Source organism: Sylvia atricapilla, chromosome 29, assembly GCF_009819655.1.
Source record: "Sylvia atricapilla isolate bSylAtr1 chromosome 29, bSylAtr1.pri, whole genome shotgun sequence".
Lineage (NCBI taxonomy): Eukaryota > Metazoa > Chordata > Aves > Passeriformes > Sylviidae > Sylvia > Sylvia atricapilla.
The window spans coordinates 1199579-1226072 of NC_089168.1; the positions used below are offsets into that span (position 1 = coordinate 1199579).

Here is a 26494-nt window from a genome sequence, read left to right on the forward strand (position 1 = left end):
GTTACCAAGGAAACTAAGTGTCGGATACTTAAGACTAGTTAACAAAAAAACAAAGGGGTGGTCAAAGCTTGGAAGGAGAGATATTCAAGTTTTGGGGCAGGTAAAGGACAGAGCTTGAGGCAGCTTGGCATTCTGTTTTTTTGGTGTTCAGGGAGAGAGAACAGCTGGATTGCTCGCTGCTAGGAGAGTTCACTCTCTCTGGAGGGGTCCAGTCCTGGGAAATCTGCCATCATCTGGTCACCCTGGAATTCTGAGCTCCTCTGCCGCCCTGCTGGAGCTGGCCCAGCCCTGCCCTGCCATCGTGGTTTTGTTGGCACTGCTCCTCTTGCTACAGTGTGACCCTGCACCCCCCTGCCCTGCTGGGACATCCTGCCATCCCAGCCACCAGCCCGGGACTTCTCCACTGTTCCAGCTTGGTGCTCTGAGGATCCTGCAGAGGCACCGAGACCAAACTGCCCTGGGTTTTTGTAAAGCAAAGTCCTCAAGGTTCATGGTACTGTTTTTGTTATTAATGCTGTAGTTGTTGTTTTTGTTTGCTTTGTTATACATACTAGTAAAGAACTGCTATTTCTATTTCCAAAATCTTTTGCCTAAAAGCTTTTACCTGCAAATTTTTAATTGGAGAAAAAAAAAGATGGGGGGGTGAGGTGGTTTACATTTTCCATTCCAAGGGAAACTCCAGCTTTCCCTGGCAGATACCTGTCTTCCCAAACCAAGACACATGGAGAACATTGTAAGATATGAAATAATAAACAACACGGGAAATCAAGAAAAGACCTTGAAGACTCCATTTCTTTCTTGCGACCTGGCTTTCTGAAGGCTTTCAGAGGCAAAAACCTCTTAGCCACCTTAATCTCGGGCACAGAAAGCCAAACCCGAGAGTTGTGGGTCTCACTCTGCGTTACCAGAGATTTCCAAGTGCTCCAGTGCTGCTCCTTGAATTTTTGGTTCCAGGACTTGGGAGGGTGGTTGGTCTGGGTGACTGCAGGTGACACCCCTGAAGGACAGGGCCACCCCAAGGGACCTGGACAAGCTGGAGCAGCGTCCTGTGGGAATCTCCTGAGGTTTGACAAGGCCAAGGGCAGGTGCTGCCCCTGGGTCAGGGCCAGCCCCGGGATGGATCCAGGGGGATGAGCAGAGGGAGCAGCCCTGGGACAAGGACCTGGGGGTGCCGGTGGCCAAGAGCTGGACCCAGAGCCCCCTAAGCCTGGGCTGAGCCCCAGCGTGGGCAGAGGGGAGGGAGGTTCTGCCCCTCTGCCCTGACCAGGTGAGAGCCCACCTGCAGAGCTGCTCCAGCCCTGGGGTCCTGCACAGGGAGGACATGGAGTTGCTGAGAGAGTCCAGAGGAGGCCACGGAGCTGCTCCGAGGGCTGGAGCCCCTCTGGAGCCAGGCTGGGAGAGCTGGGGGTGTTCACCTCACTGCAGAGGGACCTTGGAGCCCCTTCTGGGCCTAAAGGGACTCCAGGAGAGCTGGAGAGGGGCTGGGGACAAGGGATGGAGGGACAGGACACAGGGAATGGCTTCCCATTGCCAGAGGGCAGGGATGGATGGGATATTGGAACCCTGCCCCAAGGTTGACTCATGGAAGTGTTGAAGTTCAAGATCATCAAGTCCTGGTTGAGACTTTCATCTGATGCTTGAAAGGAATGAAATGACCTAAAAGCAGCAGGGCCTGAGCTCAGCTCCCCTGGGCAGGGGGGAGTGGGGTGGGAGAGAGGGAAATTCCCATCCTGGGATGACTCCAGCTGGAAATCCTCATTGGCTTGATGAGGTTATAAAGGGCAGCACCACAGGGAGAGGAACTTTTCCAGCCTCTGCTGGAAATGGTGGGACTTGGTGCTCTTGCTGTCTTCCTGGGAAGAGATGGGATGGGATGGGATGGGATAGGGCTTGGGGTGCCTTTGCTGGGAGATCACTCCAATGAACTGAGCAGGACCTGGTCAGGTTCTGCGACAAGAAGCTGCCTCCACTCCCTCCCACCTAATTTTAATCCCTGCATTTGTGCGAATGGAAAGACCAGGGAACTATGCCAAAGGATCTGGTTTTAATGGGAGTGATGAGGGGTTTTAGCCTTTCGTTCTCCTGGATTTCCCAGAAAAAATTGCAAAAATCTTGAGCGTGGAAATGACCCTTTTTTGTCTCCATGCAATGGGAAATGTGGAGATTTGTTCCCAGCACTGGTCCACAAGTCTTCCTGGACACCCTTCCTATGGGAGCTGCACAGATTCCGCTGCTCCAACACTAGCTCTGCTGCTCCATTGGGAGTTTCTGGGTTCTGGTCCTGGAGCACTTCCAAATCCAGGCTTTGAGATGTAGGTGAGACCTCCCTGGGAGTGGAAAGTGGTTGCAAAAAGCAGAGAAAAGGAATCCAGATTAGGAAATTCTCTGGAGAAGAGGCAGATTTTGGTAGGTGAATATTCCAGTTTACAGATGTTGATGGGAGGAAACCTTGCCCACAGTGGGATTACTGGGGTTTACTGCTGGAGCCCTGGGAAAGCCTCTCACCTCTTTGCAGAACATTCTCAGGAATTTGCCCTGCTCTATGAGCATTTCCACTTTGACTCCCAGCTCAGCTTTGTCCAAGAGAACTCTCTCTGTGTTCTGGAGACGCTCTGGAGATGGAAAGAGGAATTTTAGGAGGGAGAATGGACTCGGGGCTGCCCTAAGGGTCGCTGCCATGACCATGCTCTGGCTCCTGGAATTTGGGGTCTGACTGGAGTTTGAGCAAACCCAGCTTTTGCTTGTTCTTGTTTCCTGTGCTGCCTTGGGGAAAGAAGTCACCACAACCACCCAAAAAAGAACCAGAAGGGGAAAGTTCAACCAGAGAGTCCCTTGCTCACCTTCCTTAGGACAAGTAGCTCCTCCTGGGCGTGTGTCTGCAGGCTCTGCTCATCCCTGGACCTGCGTGGGAAAATGGGAACTTTTGCTGGAGTTCAGCACAATTCCCTCATTCTTCGAGTTCCTTCAGGCCACAAGTGAAACAAATGAAACTGATTTTTTCCCTCTCCCCAGACAGTGTTTTGGGACACCTTGCTCTTTTTTTTGTAGCCCATGGAAAACAAGCATGTTTTCAGAGAGGTTTCTGCAGCAGAACTGTTTTTATATGACTTCAAATAGCTACTGAACACTTGGAAATGTGAATCTCTGAGTCAGGAAGGAGCAAAAGCAAATGTGGAAGAGGGATATTCTGCTTCTGCCATGTGTCTATAAATTTGGATGTTGCTTTCTGTACTGAGATCCTGGGAGATCTTTCCATCTTCTTCACCTCCACCATGGGAATCCACTGGAGGTGAATCTATTTAATCTCTGCCTACAAATTCTCTGGGAACCATTTGCTACCCCGAAAAGCGTAATGTTTCTGCCTATTCACAAATTTCAAGCAACATTTTGAGCTCTGAAATTGCATTTCTCTGGTTTTTACTCACATTTTCCTGTTGGTTTCCTGATCCTGCTTTGCTGCTCTCAGGCCTGTTCATAACTGGGCTCTGCTGCTCCTGAGGGCTCCCAGTTTCTCCCTCAAATTCCAGATAAAAGCCCTGAGTACAGCCTTGATGCTGCTCTCACTGTGACTCTGCAGGAGGCTCCACTTGGTCTCCAGCACCTCCTTCTGCTGCACCAGGATCCAAACCTGAATCCCAGAAAGAATATTGGGAAATGGGATGAGGACTGTGAAGATGGTGGTGAAGGGTCCGGAGGGCCCACAGGAGGAGCAGCTGAAGTCATTTGGTTTGTCCAGCTGGGGAAGAGGAAACTGAGGTGAGACTCCTTGAGAGCTACAGCTTCATCCCGAGGGATGTCTGCTCTGGGGACCAGGGACAGGACCCAGGGAATGGCTGGAGCTGTGTCAGGGGAGGTTTAGGTTGGACATCAGGAAAGGTTCTTCCCCAGAAGGTGCTGGTGCACTGGACAGGCTCCCCAGGGAATGGTCACAGCCCCACGGGTGCCAGAGCTCCAGGAATGTTTGGGCAATTCCCTTGGGCACAGGCTGGGATTTTGGGGTGTCTGTGCAGGGACAGGGTTGGACTGGATGATCCCTGTGGGTCTTTTCCCAGGTATCCCATGGCAAAGTGCTTGTGGGAGCAGTGCTGATGCCCTGGCAGTGGGACGTGTTCCTGCTCTTGGCACACCCAGCAGCGTTTCCCAATCCAGCAGCTTTTGTTTGGGGGCACCCGTCTGGAAATGCACAAAAAAGCAAAGACATTCTTGAAACCAGCTCTACAACAAATTTGGGCTGTGCAGAAAGGGCTGAGAGGGGACTGGAGGGCAGCTGGGACTGGTTTTAGCTTGTTTCCTGCCCAGAGGTCACAGCAGCAGTCCTGGACACTGAGGCCTCGTAAACCCCAAGGTTTCTCCCCTGGCAGCTTGTGCAAGTTCCCTTGATGTCTCTAATGAGTTGTTCAGCCAGGATTCCTTGCCCTTTCCGTGCCCTTTCCATGCCCTGTTCATGCCCAATGCCTCTCCTGGACTCCACACCCTGGGAAGGAGCTGGGAGGTTCCCAGCTCACCTTGTTAATGAATGAAGTGAATTTGTTATTGAGGGTCTTGAGCTGCTCCTTCTCTTGGTACTTCACTGTCTGCACACTGGGATGGAGCAGCAGCTCTGGGGAGGTGATGGGGTGATGGTTGATGGTGTGGGGGGTGATGGGGTGATGGGGAGGGGGTGATGGGGATGGGATAGGGGTGATGGGGTGATGGTGATGGTTGATGGTGTGGGGGGTGATGGGGTGATGGGGATGGGGATGAAGGTGCAGGGGGTGATGGTGATGGGATAGGGGTGATGAGGATGGGGTGATGAGGATGGGGTGATGGGGATGGGGTGAAGGGGATGGGATAGGGGTGATGGGGATGAAGGTGATGCTGCAGGGCTGGGAGGCTCTGCCCAGGCTGGAACTGAAGTTGGCACCACTGTAGCCCAACCCTGCTCTGGCTGCACCAAAACCGTGTCCATGTCTTGGAGGACAGCTTCCTTCATCCCTTCTGGGCCCTGACCATGAACCATCACAGTTTCTGCTGCTAGAGCAGTCCAGAGCACCCCAGGGATGCAGGGCAGTGCTGAAACCACACCAGATTCTGGGGAGAGCTCCAGAGGAAGAGCCAAAATTCCCTTAGGCATGGCCGCAGCTGATGCAGTAGGAGCAGCAGGACACAGGGAGTGCTGGGAGAGAGCTTGGTGCTGGAAGCAGATTCCTGGGTGCAGTTCCCTCTGCAGAGCACCTTTTCCTTTTATTTCTGTGGAAAACGGAGTGAAGCTGCACAAAGCTTTCACAAAAATGTTTGTGATGCAAAAAAATAGGGATTAATTAACATTTCTTGTGCTTGGCAGCCAGAGCAGCACCTGGTCAGTCCTATTTGGGTTTGAGGAATGATTTAAAGTCACAGGGGCCGTAGTTAGGCCTTGTGTAAGGACAACAGAAATTGGGGAATTTGGGCCAGGTGAATTATTTTCAGGTGAAAATTCCTCTTTTTTACTGGTTGGGTGAAGTTGACTTCGAAGGTGTAAAATGCTTTTTATCCAAGGAGACACTATTTTTTTTTGCTGATCCCTGTGCTTTCAAGAGAGAAATTTGAAGGAAAGAGGGACTCAACCTGCTGGTTTATAAAACTCTCAGCAATAAATAAATTAAATTAAAATGTCTGGCTAGCAGGTTAAGGGTAAATGACCATTTTGTTGTGGGTTCTACCTAGAAAAAAGGTAGAATGCTGCATTTTAATGCCAGGAAATATCTGCAGGGCCAAATCTATTTCCCAAGGTGGTTATTCTGCAGGTTGCTGATCTGGGTGTTTTCCAACAAATTCATTAATTTGAGGAAATTGCTGATTAGTTTAAACTGGAGCCAGTGCCTGGAAGGTGGTGATTTTTTTCTAGACACTCACTGGCCTTGGAAAAGCAGCATCTCCTCATCCCTCCCTTGAAGGTCCCACCTGGTTTGGGGCAGGGCCTTCCCCTCTTACACTGTGCCCTCCTGGTGTTGGGGCTGGGTTTTTCCTGCTGCTCTCATATGTGTTGATCCCTGGAAGGACCAGATGGTGTTGGAGCCATGCCCCTTCATGGAAGGGTGGTGTTTTGCAGGGAAAAGGTGGAAAGTTTTGGATGAAGGGTTTGGTTTTGTTCCTCGTGTTTCTTTCCTCTTCCCTGTCTCGTGGTTGGTTGGTTTCACAGCCACAATCCCAATTTGTTGGAGATGTTTGGGAGCTCCTGGATGCTCCAGTGCTCTTGGACATCCTGAGGGGATCTGGGCAGAAGAAGAGGCTGAGTTAACCTCATGGTTCTCCTCAGTCCTCAAGTTGCTCCAGACTTTGGTTGTGTTTTGGGGCTCTCTGGCTGCAGCTCCTTTCTCCATGTTTTCATCCTCGGGAATTCCTTCTGCTTTGGATGAGCCAACCAACACAGCAAGACCTGGGGGTGCTTTGGGGCAGGAATCTGAGGGGGGCTTGTGGGAAGAGGGGTCTGCAGGGGTCTGATCCCAGAGGAGAAGGGGACAGTGGGTGAAGCTGCAGCTTCTCCAGTGCAACAGGGACATGTCAATCTTGATGAGGAACGGTGGTAGAAATGACACACAAACTTCTCATCTCCAGATGAGAGAGAAGGAATCTTTTTTTTTCACCATCCTTTACATAGACATTCCGAGAAAGAAACACGATTGGACACTCAGAACAACACCCCTTGACTGTTTTTTCCAAGTAAACAACAAGTTGGAAAATATCAGCTGCTAACAGTTTTCACCTGAATGGTTTTCCACCTTAATGGTTTTTCACCTTCTAAGGATTGTTTTTATTCCTTCTCACAATTTCTCAGGCCGGTGTGAGAAAGTTATGTGACTTGATTTCACACAGACTCAGACTCTGCTGTTGCTGCCTGACCTCTTGCTTTCAGCATCCAGAGGAATATGTGCTGGAAACATTGTCAAATAGACTCCCAAGAAACTCCTTCCAAACCTGAAACGTTCAGAATGAGTTAAGCCAAATCAAATCGGGCAATCATGGAATAGTGTGGGTTAGGAGAGACCTTAAAGCTCATCCTGTTCCACCCCTGCCATGGGCACCTTCCACTATCCCAGATTACTCCAAGCCCTGTCCAACCTGGCCTTGAGCACTTCCAAGGATGGGGAATGTTCCAGCTCATTTTGCCTGGGGTGGCAAAGGTGCCGGACATGGCCGTGGCTGAGCCTGCAGCTGGAGGAGACCTGAGGCTGCACAAAACCTCATCTTCATTCGTGGGAGGCCTCCCATATGGGGAAAACCCTGGGGATTTAGGATCATTTGATTGGAGAGGCAATTGGGTCCTCAAATGCCTGGATTAAATGCTGGAAAGTGCTTTGGAAAATGCTTTGGAAAGTGTCACACCCTGAGAGGTGGGGTCTGGGTGGGATTTGCTGCAGTTCCAGAGGTGATGGTCTCTGCTGTTCCTCACTGATGTTACAGCTCAGTCACTGGCTGTACCAGACCCTTTACTTGGTGTTCAGGTTACTCACGAGCCTGAGAGGTGTGGCTCATCTCGATCCCATCAGAATTGCCTTTATTGTTCCCATGCTCTGGAAGAGGTTTGGAAAGCCAAAATTTGTGATTGCAGTGGACACCTGAGTCATCCTTCCCTGGGCTTATGGTGTTTTCCTGTTCCAGGCAGTCTCTGGATCACAACTGCAGTCTTTGTGTCCAAGGAGCTGCTGTCATTCCAGTGGATCCTCTCGGTTCCTCACATTGAGGAGAGCAGGAACATGAGGAATACAGAGTGAGGACATGAGTCACTGATCAAACCCTTGCTAGGATTTTGGGGCTGCAGTCCCAGATCTGGAGCTTTAAGGCCAAACCTTTGTTTCTGGGGACACAAGTGACTCAGCAGCAGTAAGAAGTGGACAGAGCATGTGTCACAGACAAGGAAACCCAGCAGGGGCTGGGAAAACTGACCTTTAAAAAGCCTTTTTAATACAAATATGGAAATCTGAAGAATGAAGCCCTTGGCATCTCTCTTCCCCATCAGGTTGGAACAGATTCCTTGGGATGTTGCCCAAATAGTGCATGAGTAACATCTTTGAAGTCTGGAGCAATCGACTGATGTACACTTGGAACACCAAAAATCTCTGGGATTTAGTGATGGGTTGTGGGAGCCAATTCCACAGAGCCCCCGAAGGGACACAGCAGGGAGGAAGAGCAAAGGAAACGCCTTTACCACTTTACAGAGGCTCTTCAGTGCCCTTGGATGAGGCACTCCACCTTGGCTTTCAGCTCAGCTTTGCTCACAGAGGCACAGTCTGTGTGTCCTGGAGCACTTAAAGGGTTTGGGAAATGGAAAAGTGTTTAATGCCAGCAGATAACGAGGTTACAAATTCCCAGGGCTGCTCTCTTCGAGGACACACATTTCCCTGTGCTGTTAAAGCCTTTTACTCCCTCATCCTCCCAGGAAGACAACGAATGTCACTGGACACAGAGAGGAGACAGGAAGGGTTTGGGCCAGTTTGGATTTCCAAACATCCTAAATGAACACACTCGGCTAAAGCTGATCCACTTAAGGTGGGATTCTACTCTTTTTAATTAAAATCTGCCCCAAAGTTGTCCTTTAGGTCCCTCTAGAGTCTCTGGAGAGGGAGAGGCCTCACTTTCCTTCCAACAACACTGGCTGCTGTTCTCCCTAAGAGCCTGGAATAAATGCTGTATTTGCTTGAAAGAGATCTGAGCACAACAAACTCTTCCTCTGTACAGCCCTGGGGCTGGTTTGCTCCTCATACCTGCAAGGGGAGGAGAAACCATCACTTTGCTCCTCATTATTCACCTTAAATACAGGTCCATGGGGAGATTCTTGGGCAGGGCCAGGAGTTGAACCTGATGATCCTTTGGGTCCCTTCCAGCTCAGGATACTCCATGATTAAACAGGAACATTAATCTAATCCTCCTCTTCCACCTCCAAATGCCCAACCCCAGCAGCTGCCGATGGCAGTCACCCACAGGCACCTGGAGCAGATCCTGACCCTTGTGCAGCCTTTGCCATCCCAAAGATCAGTTCCATAGAGTGACATCTCTCATCACTTGCAGGAGTGTCTTCCATGGGGAATTGCTGCCAGGAAAGCCAGACCTGGGCATTCCTTTCTGCTGGAATTGTTGGGCAAATCCCTGTGAGTTTGGACTGGACATGTATTTATTTTTCAGTGAAAGAAGTGGGTTCAGAGTGACAAAACTGCAGGAAAGGTGGGTAAATCTTTCCTGGAGAAATGAAATAGGTGATTTTTAGTCCTATCCTTGCTGGAATATCAACAGGGCTCTGTGCCATGGGTGAGAACACTCTTAATTCCTTCGGCTGCATGGGATAAGGCTAATCCTGGAAATTCCTCTTCTAAAAGTGCTTTTATGTGATTTTCTTGGCATTACCATGGCCTGGGAACATGTTCTGCTCCATGGGGGAGAAGTTCCTGCATGCAACCCCAGAAGCCACTCAGTGTTTTAGGGTGAAGGTGTGTGGGTGTTCTGGGAGTTGAGCACTTTTTTTGGGATCCAGCCTGAAAGGAGCTCAGAGAGCTCAGCATTTTCCTAGTTGGGCCCTGGGTGCCTGGGAGAGTTGGCAGCTCCTGGGAGGTGGAAGGAGTGGGGTTGTGGACCTGGGCTGATCTTGGCACCTCCAGCCTATGGAAAATGAAGGCTGAATTTTGGGATGTAGGTAGAGCAGGGGAGCCCTGGAGTGAGCCAGCAATGAAAGAGGAATTGGGGAATGGAGAAACTGCCTGTGGGAAGACGTTTGGTTTTCAATTCCTTAAGAATTTGGGGAGTGAGGGAGGAGTAGGTGGGAGGGAGCATCATGGGCTCAAATCTCCTGGATTCCTGGGCAGTAAAGGAACAGGCTCCACTTCCAGATGTAAACATAATCCTTGCCCTTCCTCTGGATTGGAGCAGGAGCACTGGGAAGGTGCTCACTGATCTCTGACGCTAATGAGACTCGTTAATGAGACAATTGATTATTCACTGAGAAGCTGCACTCCCCACCTGGAGCAGGGATATGCAGGGGAATTGTTTGGACTGGGAGAGGGAGCGCTCCCAAGCCGAGAAACAGAGAAACAATGCTGGGAAGGTTTTCCCTTAATGGCCAAGTGACAAGCAGGGATTTTGAGATGATTCGAGGCTTTGTGCTGGCAGGTGAAGGCGCTGCTGGCCTCCCATGCTCCAGGTGAGTGGCTCAGCTCCGGTGGCTTTCCTGGGTGGTGCTTTTGGACACAAACCTCACGCTGGAGCTGCTTCCTGCTCCGGAACCAAATCCCCCCATTCCAAGGCTGTCGTTGAGACACACTCCCAGCCCCGGTGTGTTCCCAGCTCTGTGGCTGCTCCCAGAGGGCACCATGGCTTCGATGGGAAAGCCAGCCACAGGGGCTGTGTGGAAGAGTACAAAGGGATTTCAAGCTTTACTTTCACACATTTCAATTATTTCTTGGGCAGTCTATCACTGACCGGATTTCACACATCTTATTCTCTGTCTTTTCTTCCTGGCTTGAGGCATCTGAGTCTCCCAAGGGACAATCTCAATGTACAAATCCCTTCAAGTTCAAATCTGGCTGAGGAAAATGTGCCTCAGGCTCTTTGGCCTCCCTAGTCCCACCTAAAGGGCTGGAAAAATTAGGCAGTAAAACCTAATTATATTAATTTTTGTGCTGATATCTACAAGCTGTATCTTCCTTGTCTTATCCTCAATTCCAGGTACAATCAAGGAATCACTTAATATATTGTTTGTGAGATGGATTACTTACAAATATTCACGGCACCAACACCTTCTCAGCCAGCCTGAAAGAAAGAGAGGATGGAGAGGTCAGGGCTCCTTATAAGGATAATTTCAAGCAACATTTTTGCACCAAGGACCTTGGAAAACAGACCCAAGGGGGGCTGGGTCTGATGGAGAGCATCCAAGACAATTTGGAATGACACCTGTAACTGTGTAGGATGAGGGTTAATTTCCTCTGCAAAATGTTGTGGCACTTTCACCTCCTTGCAAGGCAAAGGTGAGAACATTTCTGGATTTGGACGTGATTTGGTTTGCAGAGGGAGCTCCCACCTGCTCTCCTCTCCCTCCAGCAGCTTCCTGTAGGTCGCAATCTCAACGTCCAGGGCCAGTTTGATGTTCATGAGCTCCTGGTATTCCCGGAGCTGCCGGGCCATGTCAGCCTTGGCTTTCTGCAGTGTCCTCCAGTTCCTCAAGCTTGGCCCTGGCATCCTTGAGGGTGATATCCCCGTGGTGCTCCACCTTGGTGGCAGCTGTCTGTAGCCCAGCCACCTGCAGGGAACAACTCCAGGGACCGTGGGATTGGTCTGGATCCTGATTTCCAGGCCCCTTCCAGTGGGGGGTGATGACAGGAGTGCCCCACATTTGCAGAGGTCCTGTGCTGTTTCTTCACTCTGTGTCTGAGTGGACAAGACAGTTAACCTCTGAGATATTCTCCCTGCTGTTGTGGAGGTCATTCCTGGGGTGACCAGCCAGTGGTGCCTTAAGTTTTATCTTTCATGTTTCCAGATTCTGTGCTGCCTAGGGGTGGAGTTCTGAGCCCCATATTAAATGTCAGTCAGCTCTTCACAGAGTAGGTAGACAAAGCAAATCCTTTTCCTGCTGGAGACCAAGGAGAGCTTTCAGGCCCAAAAGCATAAACAACAGTGGACTGAAGAGAGAAACAAGAAGGATGAGACCTCACAACCTGAAGCTGTAACTGGACAATTAAACCCCAATATGCAAATAGACCCAAACTTATGAAAGTGTGAGACCTCATGACAGTCATCCATTTTTTTGTGACCATTTTTAGTCCACCTTGGGTGTACCCTTGTCCTGCCCAAGGTGTACCCTAAGGGCCTTTCAATAAATATCTACTTTATTCTCTGGCTCTGTCCAGTCTCTGTTTCAGGTCAGGCTTCCCAAGGCATCACCAAGAACTGCAGCTCCTCATACTGGGTGGGCAGGGAGGTGATGTGGGGGCAGGCAGAGACTGACCCTGCTCTGATCCTCTCTTGATCAGGACTTTCCACACTCATCCCACTGAACTTCCTCTTTCTGCGTTCTTCTGCTCCTCTGTCATTATCAGAGCAGCATCTTCACATAGGATTGTGAAGAATCATGGAATGATTAAGGTTGGAAAAGACCTTTAAGATTATCAAGTCCAACTGCCAAACATCTCCAAGGAACTATTTAAACTCCTCTCCAAATCCACTTCATTTTACACCCTTTTCCCTTGTCTTTGCTGCTTGTTCTTTCCAGTATAAATCAGCCTTTGGCAAATGCTGAACAAAAATCTCCATTTGTTTTCACCTCCTCACCTTCTTCTGGTGCCAGGACTCGGTGCAGCTCTGGTTGGTGATGTCCTGGTACTGTGCCTTCACCTTGGTGGTGATGCTGTCCAGGCTCAGGTTCCAGTTGTTGTCCATGGACAGGACCACGGAGGTGTTGGAGATCTGGGTCTGCATCTGGGACAGCTGCTGTAAGTCAAACATTCATTTTATGTCCCAAATGTTTCGCTGTTTGTCCTGAGCCAAGGTGTAGAAGAAGGTTGGGGAGGAGCTGCAGCACTGACCAGCTCTTGGGCTCTCTTGAGCCTCTGGAGACTGGGAAAATGGGGGAATAGCAGAGTGGGAAATTTGGGATACTCTTACTGCTTTGTAGAGGACTCACAGGGAGTTTATCTCATCTGTAAGGGCATCCACCTTGGTCCCCAGATCCACCTTGTTCACACAGGCAGCATCTGGATCCTGGAATGGCAGCAATGGAGGTTGGACCAGACCTTCTCTGGGTCCTTGGGTGAAATCTTCGTATCTAACACAAACCTTTGGAGTTTCAGATTAAATTAAGAATTGCAATTTCGTATTAAACCAGAAACGGATGATTTCTTGATCTCTGCACCTTTAAACAGAGCCAAGAGTGAACTCATTTCTCACCTCCACCTTTGTTTTGTGGAGGGGAGGAGGGAGGATGTCCATGGATCCAAACAATGTCACACCACTGAACTTCCCTTTTCCTGCCAGTGCCCAGACAGATATTTTATACAACACTTGAAACAGCATAAGCTCCTTATTTTGTCTCCTGCAGGTGGGACCAGGGGGCTGTGGATGCTGGGGCTGGACACAAAGGCTGAAGGTTGGCAGAGCATCTGATGAAGGGTCAAGGTCTGGATGACCCAGAGCTGATCTGGGGGACCAGATCAGTGGGATCTGTGGAATCTGTGCTGACCTGTGTGACACTCCTGAGTTTGGGATGAGGGACCTGAATGAAACAAGGAGGAATGACAGCCCAGCACTGCCCCACTGGCACGGGTGGGTGTTTCTGACTCCTGGGGTGACTCCAGCTGTGCCCGGTGCTCTGGGCCTGGCATTGCTGTATACAAAGAGTGATTTGAATGTGAATGTGCCTTTCCAAAGCTGTCCCTGCCTTGGTGGTGGTGCCTCCTCACCGTTTTGAACACAACAAAGTTGTTCTCTGCTGTCCTGCACCTGCTGATCTCCTCCTGGTACCTGTGGGGAGGGCGAGCTCAGAATCCCTTCACAGCCTCCTCCAGGGACCTGTGCAAACCCCCTCTTCAGACAAGAAGAGACCAAAGGGCTCTTCCTGCAGGCGTTTACCACCAATCCACAGATTTTTGGAGGGAGCAGCGCTGAACAGAGTCCTTAATGGAGCTTTATTGTTTTTATTTCTCTGTGGCTGATAATGATGGAAAAGGCAGCACCCCTGGGCTGGGGGGTGGGAGAGGCAGTCTAGAAAAGCTGCACGCCCTCACTAAAGGCACCATTTATCCCGTGAATGGGAGCCTTGTGCTCCCGGAATGTTCTGGGTGGAGCCGGGGTGAGCTCATCGCCGCACCTGGCCGCTCAGGAGAGCCGGGATCGGGACGCAGCTCCCGCGGGATGGCCGGGGAGGAGGGCGGGGGTGGCCTGGGCAGGCAGAGCCAAGGCCACTCTCTTGGGAAAGGTCAAACCCCAGCGGGAGCCTGGACTGATGCCCAGCTCCGATGGAATGCTTAAATGAGGGAGATGAAAGAGAGAAAGAGAGGAGTTCAAAGGAAGGAGTCCGTGCAGCTAATAAACCATGGGCCTCTCCTGGCCCTTTCATGGGGGAAGATTTATTTCCATCAGGAATATCCGTCCCTGGAAATAATTTCCATTAAGCAGAGCCCCAGCTTTGCATCCATTTGTGGGTCTCGAAGCTCTTGGCCACGTAGAAGAGAAAATTTAATGTCTGGATTTCCAGTTGCTGGATTAATGTTTGGCCCAGAGGAATTTGGAGCTTCCAACCAGGTTTGGGTTGGAAGGGACCTTAGAGATCATGTCATTCCGATTCCCATATTAGGAAGAAAATCTGAGACCCAAATGTTTAAAATAGATAAAGGTGCGAAGGACAAATTCCAAGGAAGTGGGGCAGGAGCCAACGTCTTTTTGTAGGTGTAGATGCAAGAGGATGGTTGTTGCATTGTGTGGCAGCAGTGTTCATCATGTCCAGGGAGGTGCAGGCGCCAGCAGGGAAACACAAGAGCCCATTTTATTTTCTCCCCCAGCCCGAACCGGGGTGGGAGAAGAAGGTGAAGACAGAGGAGGTGAGAGAGGGAGCCCCAGCTCCATCTCCCCTTAAGTAGAGGGTCTGGGGACAGGGCAAAGGGCAGGTGAGGGCATTGACCTGAAGCCAACAGAGATACACTGAGGGGGAAGGAGCCACAAGGCCAAGGTCATTGCTGGGGTGGGCAGCACCGACCAAACTATTGTGTAGAGATTACATTGAGTGGCTGAAAGCACTCCACAGATGGTCCCTGCGCAGCAATGTGTGAGGTGTCACTGAACTTCACCTCAGAATCCATTGATCCCAAAGGAATGTTTGCCTCTTTGTCAGACACAAGCAGAGCTCTAAAGTCTAAACTGCTTCTCTGATGTGGCCTTTGACTGTCCAAGGATTTGATGTGCAAGTTGATTTCTTTCTCCAGGGCAGTCAAGGAGGTTTTGATGCTGCTATGAGGCTGGAGGGAACTTTTCCTGTTGGGAAAGGTGGCACAGAGTGTCAGGCATGTGATCTTCTGAGAAAGGAGAGCAGAGGGATCAGGCAGGATGCATGTGCCCTTGTTGGGAGCAGGGATGAGGCACCTCACTCCAACCTCTTGTCTTTCTGGTTCCACAGAACCAGATAAATTTCTGACAATTGTTCACATCCATTCCCAGCAGATCCCTCATGGCCATGGGAGCACACACAAATACTGGATGGATGTTTTCCCAAAGTGCAAAGGGCAGAGCAGAGGAGGAACTGCTGCTCCCAACATCCCAAAGAGTTCCTGAGCTGAAATTCTCACTCAGAATCCTGGTGACTTTCCATGGGATGGGAGCTAACTCCTCACTTTCCAAAGTGCTCAAACTATCCAAGACCTTGAATGAATTCTGATTTAGCTTTAAATGAAAATAGATTTCGATGGGATATTGGGAAGAAATTCCTCTCTGTGAGGGTGGGAAGGCCCTGGAATGGATTTCCCGTGGAAGTTGTGGCTGCTCCATCCCTGAAAGTGTCCAAGGCCAGGTTGGATGCAGCTTGGAGCAACCTGGGATAGTGGGAGGTGTCCCTGCTCATGAAAGGGGCTGGGATGAGATGGTCTTTAATGTCCCTACCCATCTAAACCTTTCCATGATTCTGAGGTCACATTTTTTGGGCTGTCTTGGGCCTTTTCATTGAATGCAGGAAGAACAGAATGAAGGAAGATTGGACAGGTCTTTCCATGGGTGTTACCTACCTGACCTTGAGATCCCCTACTGCATCCTGCATGGCCTTGAGCTCGGAGCTGAGCTGCAGCCTCTCCCACACAATGATGTTCCCCCACACAATGATGTCATCAATGCACTGCAGATGCTCTGGAGCCTCTCCCTTCTCCAGTGCAGCCTGGATCAGTCTATGGCAGATGGTGGGGCTGTTTCCACCCCTGCGGCAGTGGGTTCCAAGTGTACTGCACACGCCTCCAGGTGAAAGCAAACTGAGGCCTGCATTCTGCTGACAGAGGAATGGAGAGAAAGGCATTAGCAATATCAATAGTGGCATACCACCTTGCTGCCTTGGACTCCAGCTCGTACTGTAGTTCCAGCATGTCCGGCACAGCAGCGCTCAGCGGTGGAGTCACTTCATTCAAGGCACGGTAGTCCACAGTCAGTCTCCATTCCTCATCAGATTTGTGCACAGGCCAGATGGGGCTGTTGAAGGGTGAGTGGGTTTTGCTGATCACCCCTTGGCTCTCCAGCTCTTGGATCATCCTGTGGATGGGGATCACGGCATCTCGAGTTGCTCTGTACTGTTGGCACTGCACTGTGGAAGCGGCAATTGGTGAGTGAAGGAAAACTGGACAGGTCTTTCCATGGGTGTTGCCTACCTGACCCTGAAGTCCCCAGCTGCATCCTGCATGGCCTTGAGCTCAGACCTGAGCCGCAGCCTCTCTCCTACCAGAGCCTCCAGCTGCCACTTCGCATTGCTGATGTTCAACTCAAACATGGGCTCCAGGTTATTCTGCACAGTTTTCTGGTCTTTCAAGAGGCTCTATTTGGTCTCCAGAACTTTGTTTTGTTGATCCAGGAATTGTACCTGAAACCGATTAGAACAACATAAATAATTCAAGATCCACAACTCCAAGCTTGCCTTGGTTTTCATTAAATGGAGGTTTAACATGGCGGGGGTTGTAAATATTTTCTGCAATTAAAACATGATTTCATGGGCATGCCACCAAAAGATCATTGGTGGGAAGATTTGGGAGCCAGGAGAAATATTTAGCTGCAAGGGAATCTGGAGAAATAATTTGTTCTGCATCCAGGTTGTCAAAAAGATCTGTATGGACAGTCTGCATATGGAACAGAGTCCTGCACAAAATCCTTGACTCTGCTTTAGTGATTTAGATTTAAATTTTTAATGTTGAGAGCTGCCTGACTACATCTCCAGGTAATGCCAGAGCTGGAGGAGCAGAACGTGCCTCACCTTGTTGATGAAGGAGGCAAATTTGTTGTTGAGGGATTTGATCTGGTCCTTCTCATCCTGCCACACCTGCTGCATGTTGGGGTCAATCTCCAGGTTCAGGGGCATCAAGAGGCGCTGGTTGACCAGGACCTCTTGGATCCCTCCAGAGCCACATCCAAGCCCTACTCCTCCAGTCCTGCCTCCTGCCCTGAGGCTGCATCCTTGTCTGGCAGCCCTGGGCCCTTCACTCATGGCCATCTTTGTTCTCCCCGTTGGCTGTGAAGGCTCCTCCTGCTGAAGACTGGTCTTGGTTTGGAAAGACAGATGTCTGCCAGGGAAAAGCTGGAGCTACCCCTGGAATGGAGAATGTAAACTCTCTCCCTCTCAATTATTATAATTTTGAAATTAAGAGGCTTTCAGGCAAAGATATGGGAATAGGAATAACAGTGCTTTACTAGGAATGTTAAAAATAAAAATCTAGTAGTACAAAAATGCAAACAAACAAACAAAAAAGAAAACACTGAAAAGTCAGAACATGACCTGACACCTTGTTGGTCAGGATGCCGGGAGCAGTCCAATTAAGTCCTCCTGGAGTGATGGATGTGGTTCTGTTGGAGCAGAGATGATCCTGTAGAAGGGTCCAGGGGTGGTGAGGTGAGTCTGGTCTTTCTCTGGGAACCCAGTGGGAAACAGGCTGTCCTGGTGTTCCAAATCTCAGGTTTTATCCAAGTCGGAACACTGGGCTCCTCCCCCTGGGTGGGGCATCCCCCAGTGGGATGATGGAATTGTCTCAGCCCTGCAGTGAGCCTGGATGGCCCATGAACAGCAGATACTCCTGGAGGGAGGATGAATCCTGGAAGAGATAAAGAACTCTGCCCCAGCTGGTTTTAGCAGCTGCCCATGAACAGAACACACCCACCCCCGAATTATGAGGAATGGGTCATACAAGAGAAAAACAGTTCCCCAGCCGGTTTCAACAGATGATAATAGAATACAAACTGCTGGTTACATCTTGCATTGCAGCCCAAGACAAGGCTCCGCTGGCCTTTCCTACATCTCCAGCAGGGTTATGGGACACGGACATGGACACAGGAACAGGCAGGGGCAAGGACATGGGCATGGACAGGGGCATGGACACGGACACTGGACAGGCATCCCCACAGGAGCAGCACCCAACTCCGGAAGACCCAACGCTGAAAGAGGACAATGAGGTGAGGTGGAAGAGAAGCAGGAATCTTTGGGAGTTGGGATCAGGACTCCCCCAGCCTTTTATGCTTTTGAAGAGCTGGGCTTGACCACAGCTCAAGGGAGTGAGCTCATGGGTTTGGTATTCTGGCACTCAGCCACCTCCACCTGCTCCAATGCCACGGGCTGGCAGTGACAGATCATAAAACTTGCTTACCTGTATTTTCTATGCTGTTTTTCAAAGAGGAGATTACTGGTGAGGCAAAAAAATCCACTTCTGTCTGCATGTTGCCCCTGGGCTTAGTTTTAGCTTGATTAAAGGGATTCTTGTTTAGTTTAAAGCTGATGGGACTGAAGTTGCCACAATAGGGAATCCAGAGATGGGGGAAATGCCAGTTTGATGTCCTTTGCTAAAGAAAAAACCTGACTCTGCCCCAAAATATCCAGCAATTGTGGGGTAGTGACAACCTGTGCTGATTCAGGCAAGAAGTTCCTGTCTTGGTCTGCGGTCCTGAGCTTTGCAGGCAGAGCAAAGCAAACCCACTGAGGTGCTGCTGGTAAAGGTAGGGATTTGAGAGGCACCAGTGCATTTCTGGGAGCCAAGGTGCTTTGAGTCAAAATATTCAGTGATGAGAAGTTTGAAAGTCCAGTGTCCCCTGAGAGAAAACAGCCTGAGGTGTGAAAGTCCTGCTCATCAGGTGAGTCACAGAACATCCTGGGCTGGAAGGCACTCACAGGGACCATCCAGTCCAACTCCTGGCCCTGCACAGACACCCCAAAATCCCAGCCTGTGTCCAAGGGCATTGTCCAAGCATTCCTGGAGCTCTGGCAGCCTTGGGGCTGTGACTATTCCCTGGGGAGCCTGTCCAGTGCACCAGCACCTTCTGGGGAAGAACCTTTCCTGATGTCCAACCTAAATCTCCCCTGACACAGCTCCAGCCATTCCCTGGGTCCCTGGTCCCCAGAGCAGAGATTGGAGCTGCCCCTCAGGATGAAGCTACAGCCCCTGAGCAGTCTCACCTCAGTCTCCTTTTTTCCAAGGTGGACAAACCAACCCTCAGCTGTTCCTTGTGTGTCCCCTGCAGACCCCTGCACATCCGTGTAGCTCTGGATGGAGCTTTGATGCTGGACAGGGGTTAAATAACAAATCAAACTCCAGCTCTGCTGCTGCCAGTCGGATGTGGACTGGAAAGGCCAGAGAAAGATGGACAGGTGCTGAAGAGAACAAGCTACCTCCTTTCCAGTGCCCTGAGGATCTTTCACTGTCTCACAGCCTCCTCTGGGGACATTATTCCTCCCAAAGAGGAATTAAACCTTGGGGGTTTAATGGTTGTTTTCCATTTCTAATTATGGTAATAGCAGGGAGGGTGTTTTATCAGTCCTTGCAGGAGACATGTGTGCAGAACACATGAGCTGCAGCACTCATTTTCTTGGGAAAACAGGGTTTATATCCCTCCATGACTCATCCTACTCAATTACAGAGGTTTGGGCATTACCACAGTGGCATAAAAGGCTGAGATGAGTGGAGTACATTGTCAGCAGTGACGATGACTTGGACTGTAGATTCTGATGGTCGAATTCCAGGAGCCAGAAATGTCTAGTGGGAGGTCTGTTGTGGCTATCATGTAGGAGTTGAATGTGAAGTCTTTAAAGTCAGTGTATTCATAGGTTCAGTATCATTGGTGACCAATGGCTTTTAGGGTAGGGTCAGGTTCATTGACTTTGTCTATCATGTAAAGGAGTCGTAGGGATGGGAGGGCAAGTGTGACTGGGGCTATGGCTGGAAGGTTTGTTCAGACGAGCTCTGTAATGCAGGAATTAAGATAGAAGGATTTTCTCTTTTGCCAAGAAGTAAGGATAGATCTCTTCCCATCCTCATGGAAATGAAACATCCAAATGTTCTATACCTGTTGGATATCAGGTCCATGGAGTTGAAGAGGAAGGAGATGTCTCAACTAGTGTGTGACTTTTTTTACCTTCAAAGCAGCAAAGGTACTCTGCTGCACCAACCACATAAAAGAATTGGAATTAAAAAGAGGATGCGACATAATTAATTCCACATGCCTTTTATTAGACAAACTTTGGGAATTGAGGAATGTTGAGAGTCAAAAGACAAATGGGAGCACAGAATCTTTTACATAAATAATGACAGATGGGTTTGATTTCCAAATCTTTTGAAGGAGCTGGGTGAGGATTGGACCCAAAAGGTGCCTCAGCACCGGGGCCTGGAGTCAGTTCCTCAGTAACATCTCCTGGTGGAAGAGCTGGTGAAGGTGGACTTGAAGCTGGAGCTGCTGCCTCCAACCATGCATGAGCCACCCTGTCCGCTTCCGGAGGTGGAGCCTGTTCCCATTCCAGCACAGACTCCACTTCCAGCTCCACCACTGAAGCTCAGGCAGTTCCCACTTCCATATCCTGCTCCTGAAGTGGTTCTGGTCACAGCTGCCAGAGGAAAACACCCTCATGAGAGGAATCCACAGGCAGTGGATGAATGGGATGGGCTCTGTGCAGGGATGGATGGTAAATCAAGGAAGGTCCAAATATCTCTAGAAGTTACTTACAGATGTTCACTGAGCCAGCACCTTCCCCAGAGAGCCTGTCAGGGAGCAAAAGAGAACCAGTGAGAGTTCAAGGGGAACCCATGAGCAGGACAAAGGCTCACAAAGGCAGGAAAATTTCCTTGGAATATTTTCAAAGGGTAGGAAGTTTGTATGAAAAACTGTTCCCAAACAGCTCCTCTTCAAGGGCACTTACTGGTCTTTACACAGCTTTCAGGTCTGAATGTGGTCCTAAACCTGACCAGGGTCTGCAACTCCATTGCACCTCCGAAAACTGGGATATAAAATCTCACCCACCTGCTCTCCTCACCCTCCAGCAGCTTCCTGTAGGTTGCAATCTCAATGTCCAGGGCCAGCTTGACGTTCATGAGCTCCTGGTATTCCCGGAGCTGCCGGGCCAGGTCAGCCTTGGCTTTCTGCAGGGTTGTCTCCAGTTCTTCCAGCTTGGCCCTGGCGTCCTTGAGAGCCACCTCCCCACGCTGCTCGGTGTCGGCGATGGCCGTTTGCAACCCAGTGACCTGCAGGAGAAAATCCAGGTTTTCATTCCTGATTGAGAGCATAATCCAGCTCTTTGTATCCTGAGGGCCTGATCCCGGGTTTGATGTTTGGGTTAATATCAATAGGTGTGATCTTAATCATCACTGATCCATGAATTGAATTAAATCCATTGAACTGGTTCATGTTCTGCATCAGGTCACAACCCTGGATTTACCTCCACAACGCTCAGAATCTCCTTGGGATCATTGATATTACACTGTGTAATTCTTGGTGATGTCACTGCTCTGATTATATATCATGCTCATTCTTGATCCAGCAGAACTCCCTTGGATGATTTTATTTTTATTCCTTGGACAACCCAGAGGTCGGGTCACAGCAGGAGTTACATTTGATGCATTGACAATGCCCTTCACCTGTTTTTTCACGCTGTCAATCTCAGATCGGAGCCGCTGGACGTGGCGGTTGAGCTCTGAGATCTCCTGCTTGGTGTTCCGGAGGTCGTCCCCATGCCTGCCAGCCGTGGCCTGCAGCTCCTCGTACTGTCACACACAGGAACAACCAGTCAAGGGAAAACAAATTGGATTTAAAGCCCAACAGAGTGTGGGTTTGGGGGTGTTTGCGCCACAAAATATGTGTGTGTTCCCAATCCCGAATTAACATTTCTGAATTTCATAGGTGGTTAAATCTTAAGACATTCTATGTTTCAAAATCAGAGCGGGACCCACCTCCCTGGGGGAATCTGGGGATGGAGGGTGAATTTCCCCTTGCAGAAGCCTTCCCAGGACTTACCCTGGACTGGTACCAGGACTCGGCCTCGGCGCGGCTGCGGTTGGCGATGTCCTCGTACTGCGCCTTCACCTCGGCGATGACGCTCTCCATGTCGAGGCTCCGGTTGTTGTCCATGGTTAGGATGACAGAGGTGTCAGAGATCTGGGTCTGCATCTGGGACAGCTCCTGCAAAAGCAGCAAATATTACTGAGAGCTGCGACACAAATGGTGCTTGGAGGATGGAAAGCCCCAGGGTGAGAGGGGAAAGCTGGATGAACAAAAGGGTTTTTCCAAGACAGCTTCATGCAGAGATGTGAAATGGAAAAGCTATTGAATTATTTAGCACAACAGAGGGGAAAATAACCAGCCCTGAGGGTCTGAAATGGGAAAGGAATGCAAGGACTGGGATATAAGGTCTGGTGCTCACAGCTTCGTAGAGGGCTCTGAGGAAGTCGATCTCCCCTGTGAGGGAATCCAGCCTGGCCTGCAGCTCTGTCTTGTCCAGGTAGGCAGTGTCCACCTCCTAGGAGAGGAAACATCACCAGAATGAGGTAAGTTTCAGAGAAGCAGAGGAACAGCTGGAGAAGGGGTTTCTTGCAGGGCTGGGGGGCCACGTGGGCGAGCACCCACCTTCTTCAGGGTCACAAACTCGCTCTCAACGGCTGCACGCTTGTTGAGTTCCTCTTCATATCTGTGGAATGGAGGTGGAGGGGTGGTCTAGGCTTGTTTTAAAATTATTTCATGTTTTCATGATCAGCCTCTAATTTTTTTTTTTTTTTTTTTTTTTGTATGTACAGTTCTCCACCTTGATCTTTTTGCCCTGTAATTTTCTGCCTGTGACTTTTCAGCCATATATTTTGTTAAACTCGGGCCTTTCTGAGAAGATTAAATAATCTAAAAGACTTTTTTCTCTTGTTTTCTGCATCTCTTGCAGCCCACCCAGGCCCAGGCAGACCATGAACAGACTCACTTGCTCTTGAAGTCCTCAGCGAAGCTCTGCATCTTGCTCAGCTCCACTGCCAGGTTCTCCTTGTCTGTCAATAGGCTGCTCAGGTGCCTCCTGAGGTTGTTCAGGTAGGTCTCAAAGAGAGGCTCAATGTTGTTTCTCACTGTTTTTTTGCCCTGCTCTTGCAGAAGGGCCCACTTGGTCTCCAGGACCTTGTTTTGTTGTTCAAGAAATCGGACCTGGAGAGAGGAGTGTTTTAGGATGGTTTTCCTTGGAGATGTGAGGGACATCCTACAAGGATTCACTTGCTGGAAGGTGGGAAATCTCGGCCCCTGAGGAACAGCTGACAATTTAAACACTCCCGCTCTCTTTCCCAACTCTGCTTCCTTACATCCAGAACCACCACTTTGTCCCTGTTTTCTGGTCTCATCTCAGGATTCCTGAAAGATGTAAATGGTCTCAAAGCTGGAAACCCTCAAGATTTATTCCCAGCCTGCTGGGATGTTAGAACTGGCAGTGGAGGAGCAGCAAAACCGTGGCTAAAGATATAATTCACCCTTTGTGCTTCCCCACCAAAGAATCACCACAGCATAGGCAGGAATCTCACCTTGTCGATGAAGGAGGCAAATTTATTGTTGAGGGTTTGAATCTGATCCTTCTCATCCTTCCGGATACTCTGGATGTTTGGGTCAATCTCCAGGTTAAGCGGCTTCAGAAGGCTCTGGTTGACTGACACTTCATGGATGCCCCCAGCTGGCGCAGCAGGGAATCCAGGGCCACCACCAAACCCAAAGGGACCAGCAACTGCCCCACCAAACCCACAGGAGATCCCAGTGCCAGCACCAAAACCTGCAGGTCCATAGAAGCCACCACCTCTTCCAGCGACGGAGATCCTCTGGCATCCACCAAGGCTGTGGAGGCTCCTGCTCCCAAACCCTCCAGTGAACCTTCCAGTGGTGGTCCTGCAGCTCCCAGCTTGGGGAGCAGGGCGCAGGCAGAGGCTGGAGGTGCTGGAGTTCGGGATGAAGGCGGAAGCAGCGCTGAAGTTCCTCACAGTGTACTGGCGGGACATGGCAGCTACCAGGAGAGATCCAAGCAATAAAGGAAGGAGAAGAAGTGGCTGGAGGTGAAATTGTGCTCCCCTGCCTGGGACTGGCCCTATATATCCTCCTGAGGAGGGGACAGCTCTGCCGTGGGGCTCATCCCACTGATTAACCAGGCCTGGCACACCCACAGTGAGTTCACCATGAGCACCTATGAAGCTTTCAAAAAAATGCAGGGGTTGCATTTTTTTGGTGTTGAAATATCTGAGAAAACCTCGATAGTGGCTGCTCAGCTCCTGTTTGCAGCCACCGCTTTCCCACTCCCTCCTTCCACTGCTGCAGGAGATGGTTCCTCATTGGGCAAGTGTTCACTCATCTCCAGTTCATGGATGAATCAACCTGGGTTGTGTAAGGTTGATTGGGTTGATTTTGGAATGTTGGTTCCTGATGCAGGGTCTGAGTCTGAGAAGTCTCTGATCTGTGGTTTTGAGCAAACTCCAGAGGACCTTCAGTACCTCAGGCCCCAACCTGATGGGAGCTGTTCTCTTGTTCTCATGCCCAAATGAGAGTTCTTTAAAGCAGAACTGGTACAGGAAGGGAAAAGGGGTGATAGAGGGAGGGGCAAGGTGCTGATGGGGGAGTCTTGGAGCACCTGCCACCAAAAAAGAGCTGGGGAGTGGGAAGGGTGTAGAGGGAATTTTATGAGAGTTGTTCTCAGACTTTTTCTTTCTGTGAAAACTGTCCACATTCCACAGAATCATCAGGGTTGGAAGAGACCTTCAGCATGACCCAGTCCAGCCACCAGCCCAGCACTATCATGACCACCCTAAATCATGTCCCCAAATGTGCCAAATCAGCCTGATTTGGGCTGGCAGCAGATGGTGAAATATCAGAACCTCAGAAGGGAGTTTCCGTCATCTGTGATGCCACAAACCCTGACTTGGCAATTTCTCAGGGCTTCACCTGCGCAGATTTTTGAGCTGTTTCCTGACTCATAGGATGACCTTGTCTCTACACGGTGTTACCAGGCTCACCTCCCCACGCCTGTTGTCTCTCCCCTCTGATATCCCTTACTCACTAGGATATTCACATTGCTCACACACACCTCTCTTCACTCCTGCCCCTGTGGCTTCCAGGAAAAGCCAAACAGGGCATTTCCTTGGTGAAGGAGGCGGTGTCTCAGCTCTGGCACACAGGGGATTATCCCAGAGCAGGCGCCATGGTCTCAAGTCTCTCCCAGTGCCTTATCTGGGTGCCCAGGGGTGGGCATGCTTTTCCCAGCCCCTGGAGTTTGTCACAGTTTGTCACCTGCTTCAGGTGCCCAAGCTGAGCACCTACTCCTTGGAGGAGGTGGCAGCCCTCCCAAAGAGCATTCCTGAGAATCCACAGCTTTCCCCAGCCATGTCCAGGCACCAGGATGTGCCACAGGTGTTTGCAGTTGCATCTTTCAGGAGCTTGTCCTGACACATGTGGCAGCCAGACAGAAAAGTGAATGTGACCAGAAGTCTCAGGAGGGAACTGGGCAGTTTCCCATCATCTCTTTTTGCCTTTCAGCCAAGCTTTTTTATTTTTATTTCTATTTTTTTCTCTCTGTTTTTGTAACATTTGCATTGCATACCCTGGAATGGCAGTAAGTCTTGGGAGTGTTTCAGCTCCTGTGTGTTACAACAAGCAGCTGTTTGTAAGAGAGAGGAGCTCCTGTGACTGAGGAGCTCCTGTGACTGAGCCTCAGGCTGTCCTAAAGAACTCTATAAAGTCTTTATGGGCACCAACCTGCAATTGACTCCCTCCACACACTGCAAATCCAGGCCCCTGAGTGCCAGCACCATCCATGTCATTATGACTAAGGCTTTAATCTGGGCTGGGCTGTGGATTTAATGGGGATCATCTTCTCCTGCTGAAATACCAACCCCAGGTCATGCCTAAAGTCTGACGGGATGCAGGAGGTGACAGCCTGGTGACCAGGGCCCTGCTCTTGAGCAAGGACAGCTGTAGGTTGGAAGAGTGATGCCCTGGAAGAACAAATATTCCGGCCCTGACATTTCCCAGGCTGGATGACAGGCTTTGTCCTCTCTGTGCTGTGACCCAGGTGTGGATGCAGTGGGTAGCACCTTCTGATGACCCTGTTGGACGTGGGACCAAGTGTTGGTGTCACAGATGACGGAAACTCCCTCCTGGGCCAGATTCTGATATTTCCTGATCTGCTGCCAGTCCAAATCAGGCTGATTTGGCACATTTGGGGACATGATTTAGGGTGGTCATGATAGTGCTGGGCTGGTGGCTGGACTGGGTTCATGCTGAAGGTCTCTTCCAACCCTGATGATTCTGTGGAACGTGGACAGTTTTCACAGAAAGAAAAGGTCTGAGAACAACTCTCATAAAATTCCCTCCACACCCTTCCCACTCCCCAGCTGTTTTTTGGTGGCAGGTGCTCCAAGACTCCTGCTAATGCCCCATGTATTGACCCCTCACAAAACGAGGGGCTGGAGCATGTCCTAAGATGGGAATGGAACTGGGGAAGGGGCTGGGGCCCCAGGGAACGGTCTGGAGAACTTCTGAGGGAGCTGGGATAGCTCGGCCTGGA

The 26494-nt window shown here is 50.2% G+C and overlaps 1 protein-coding gene and 1 pseudogene across 1 annotated transcript; both read right to left on the minus strand.

The window, feature by feature from the left end:
• Nucleotides 1–10730: 10730 nt before the first annotated feature.
• On the minus strand, nucleotides 10731–17170 carry LOC136372695 (keratin, type II cytoskeletal cochleal-like; annotated as a pseudogene).
• Nucleotides 17171–20336: 3166 nt separating this feature from the next.
• LOC136372755 (keratin, type II cytoskeletal 6A-like) lies at nucleotides 20337–23939 on the minus strand. Its single transcript, XM_066337501.1, has 9 exons — nucleotides 23475–23939; nucleotides 22892–23106; nucleotides 22552–22612; nucleotides 22349–22444; nucleotides 21943–22107; nucleotides 21567–21692; nucleotides 20953–21173; nucleotides 20659–20693; nucleotides 20337–20539 (listed from the first exon to the last, which is right to left on the minus strand). Exons 1-9 carry the CDS (start codon nucleotides 23937–23939, stop codon nucleotides 20337–20339), a joined length of 1587 nt encoding a protein of 528 aa, XP_066193598.1.
• Nucleotides 23940–26494: the final 2555 nt, after the last annotated feature.

Excerpts from the sequence above, each read along its gene's own strand:
- LOC136372755 (XM_066337501.1), bottom strand. The coding sequence starts at position 23,939 with ATGTCCCGCCAGTACACTGTGAGGAACTTCAGCGCTGCTTCCGCCTTC. Across the intron at positions 22,445-22,551 it reads AGTTTGTGACCCTGAAGAAG|GAGGTGGACACTGCCTACCT; the intron begins GTGGGTGCTCGC and ends TTCCTCTCCTAG. Across the intron at positions 21,693-21,942 it reads AGTCCTGGTACCAGTCCAGG|TACGAGGAGCTGCAGGCCAC; the intron begins GTAAGTCCTGGG and ends TGTGTGTGACAG.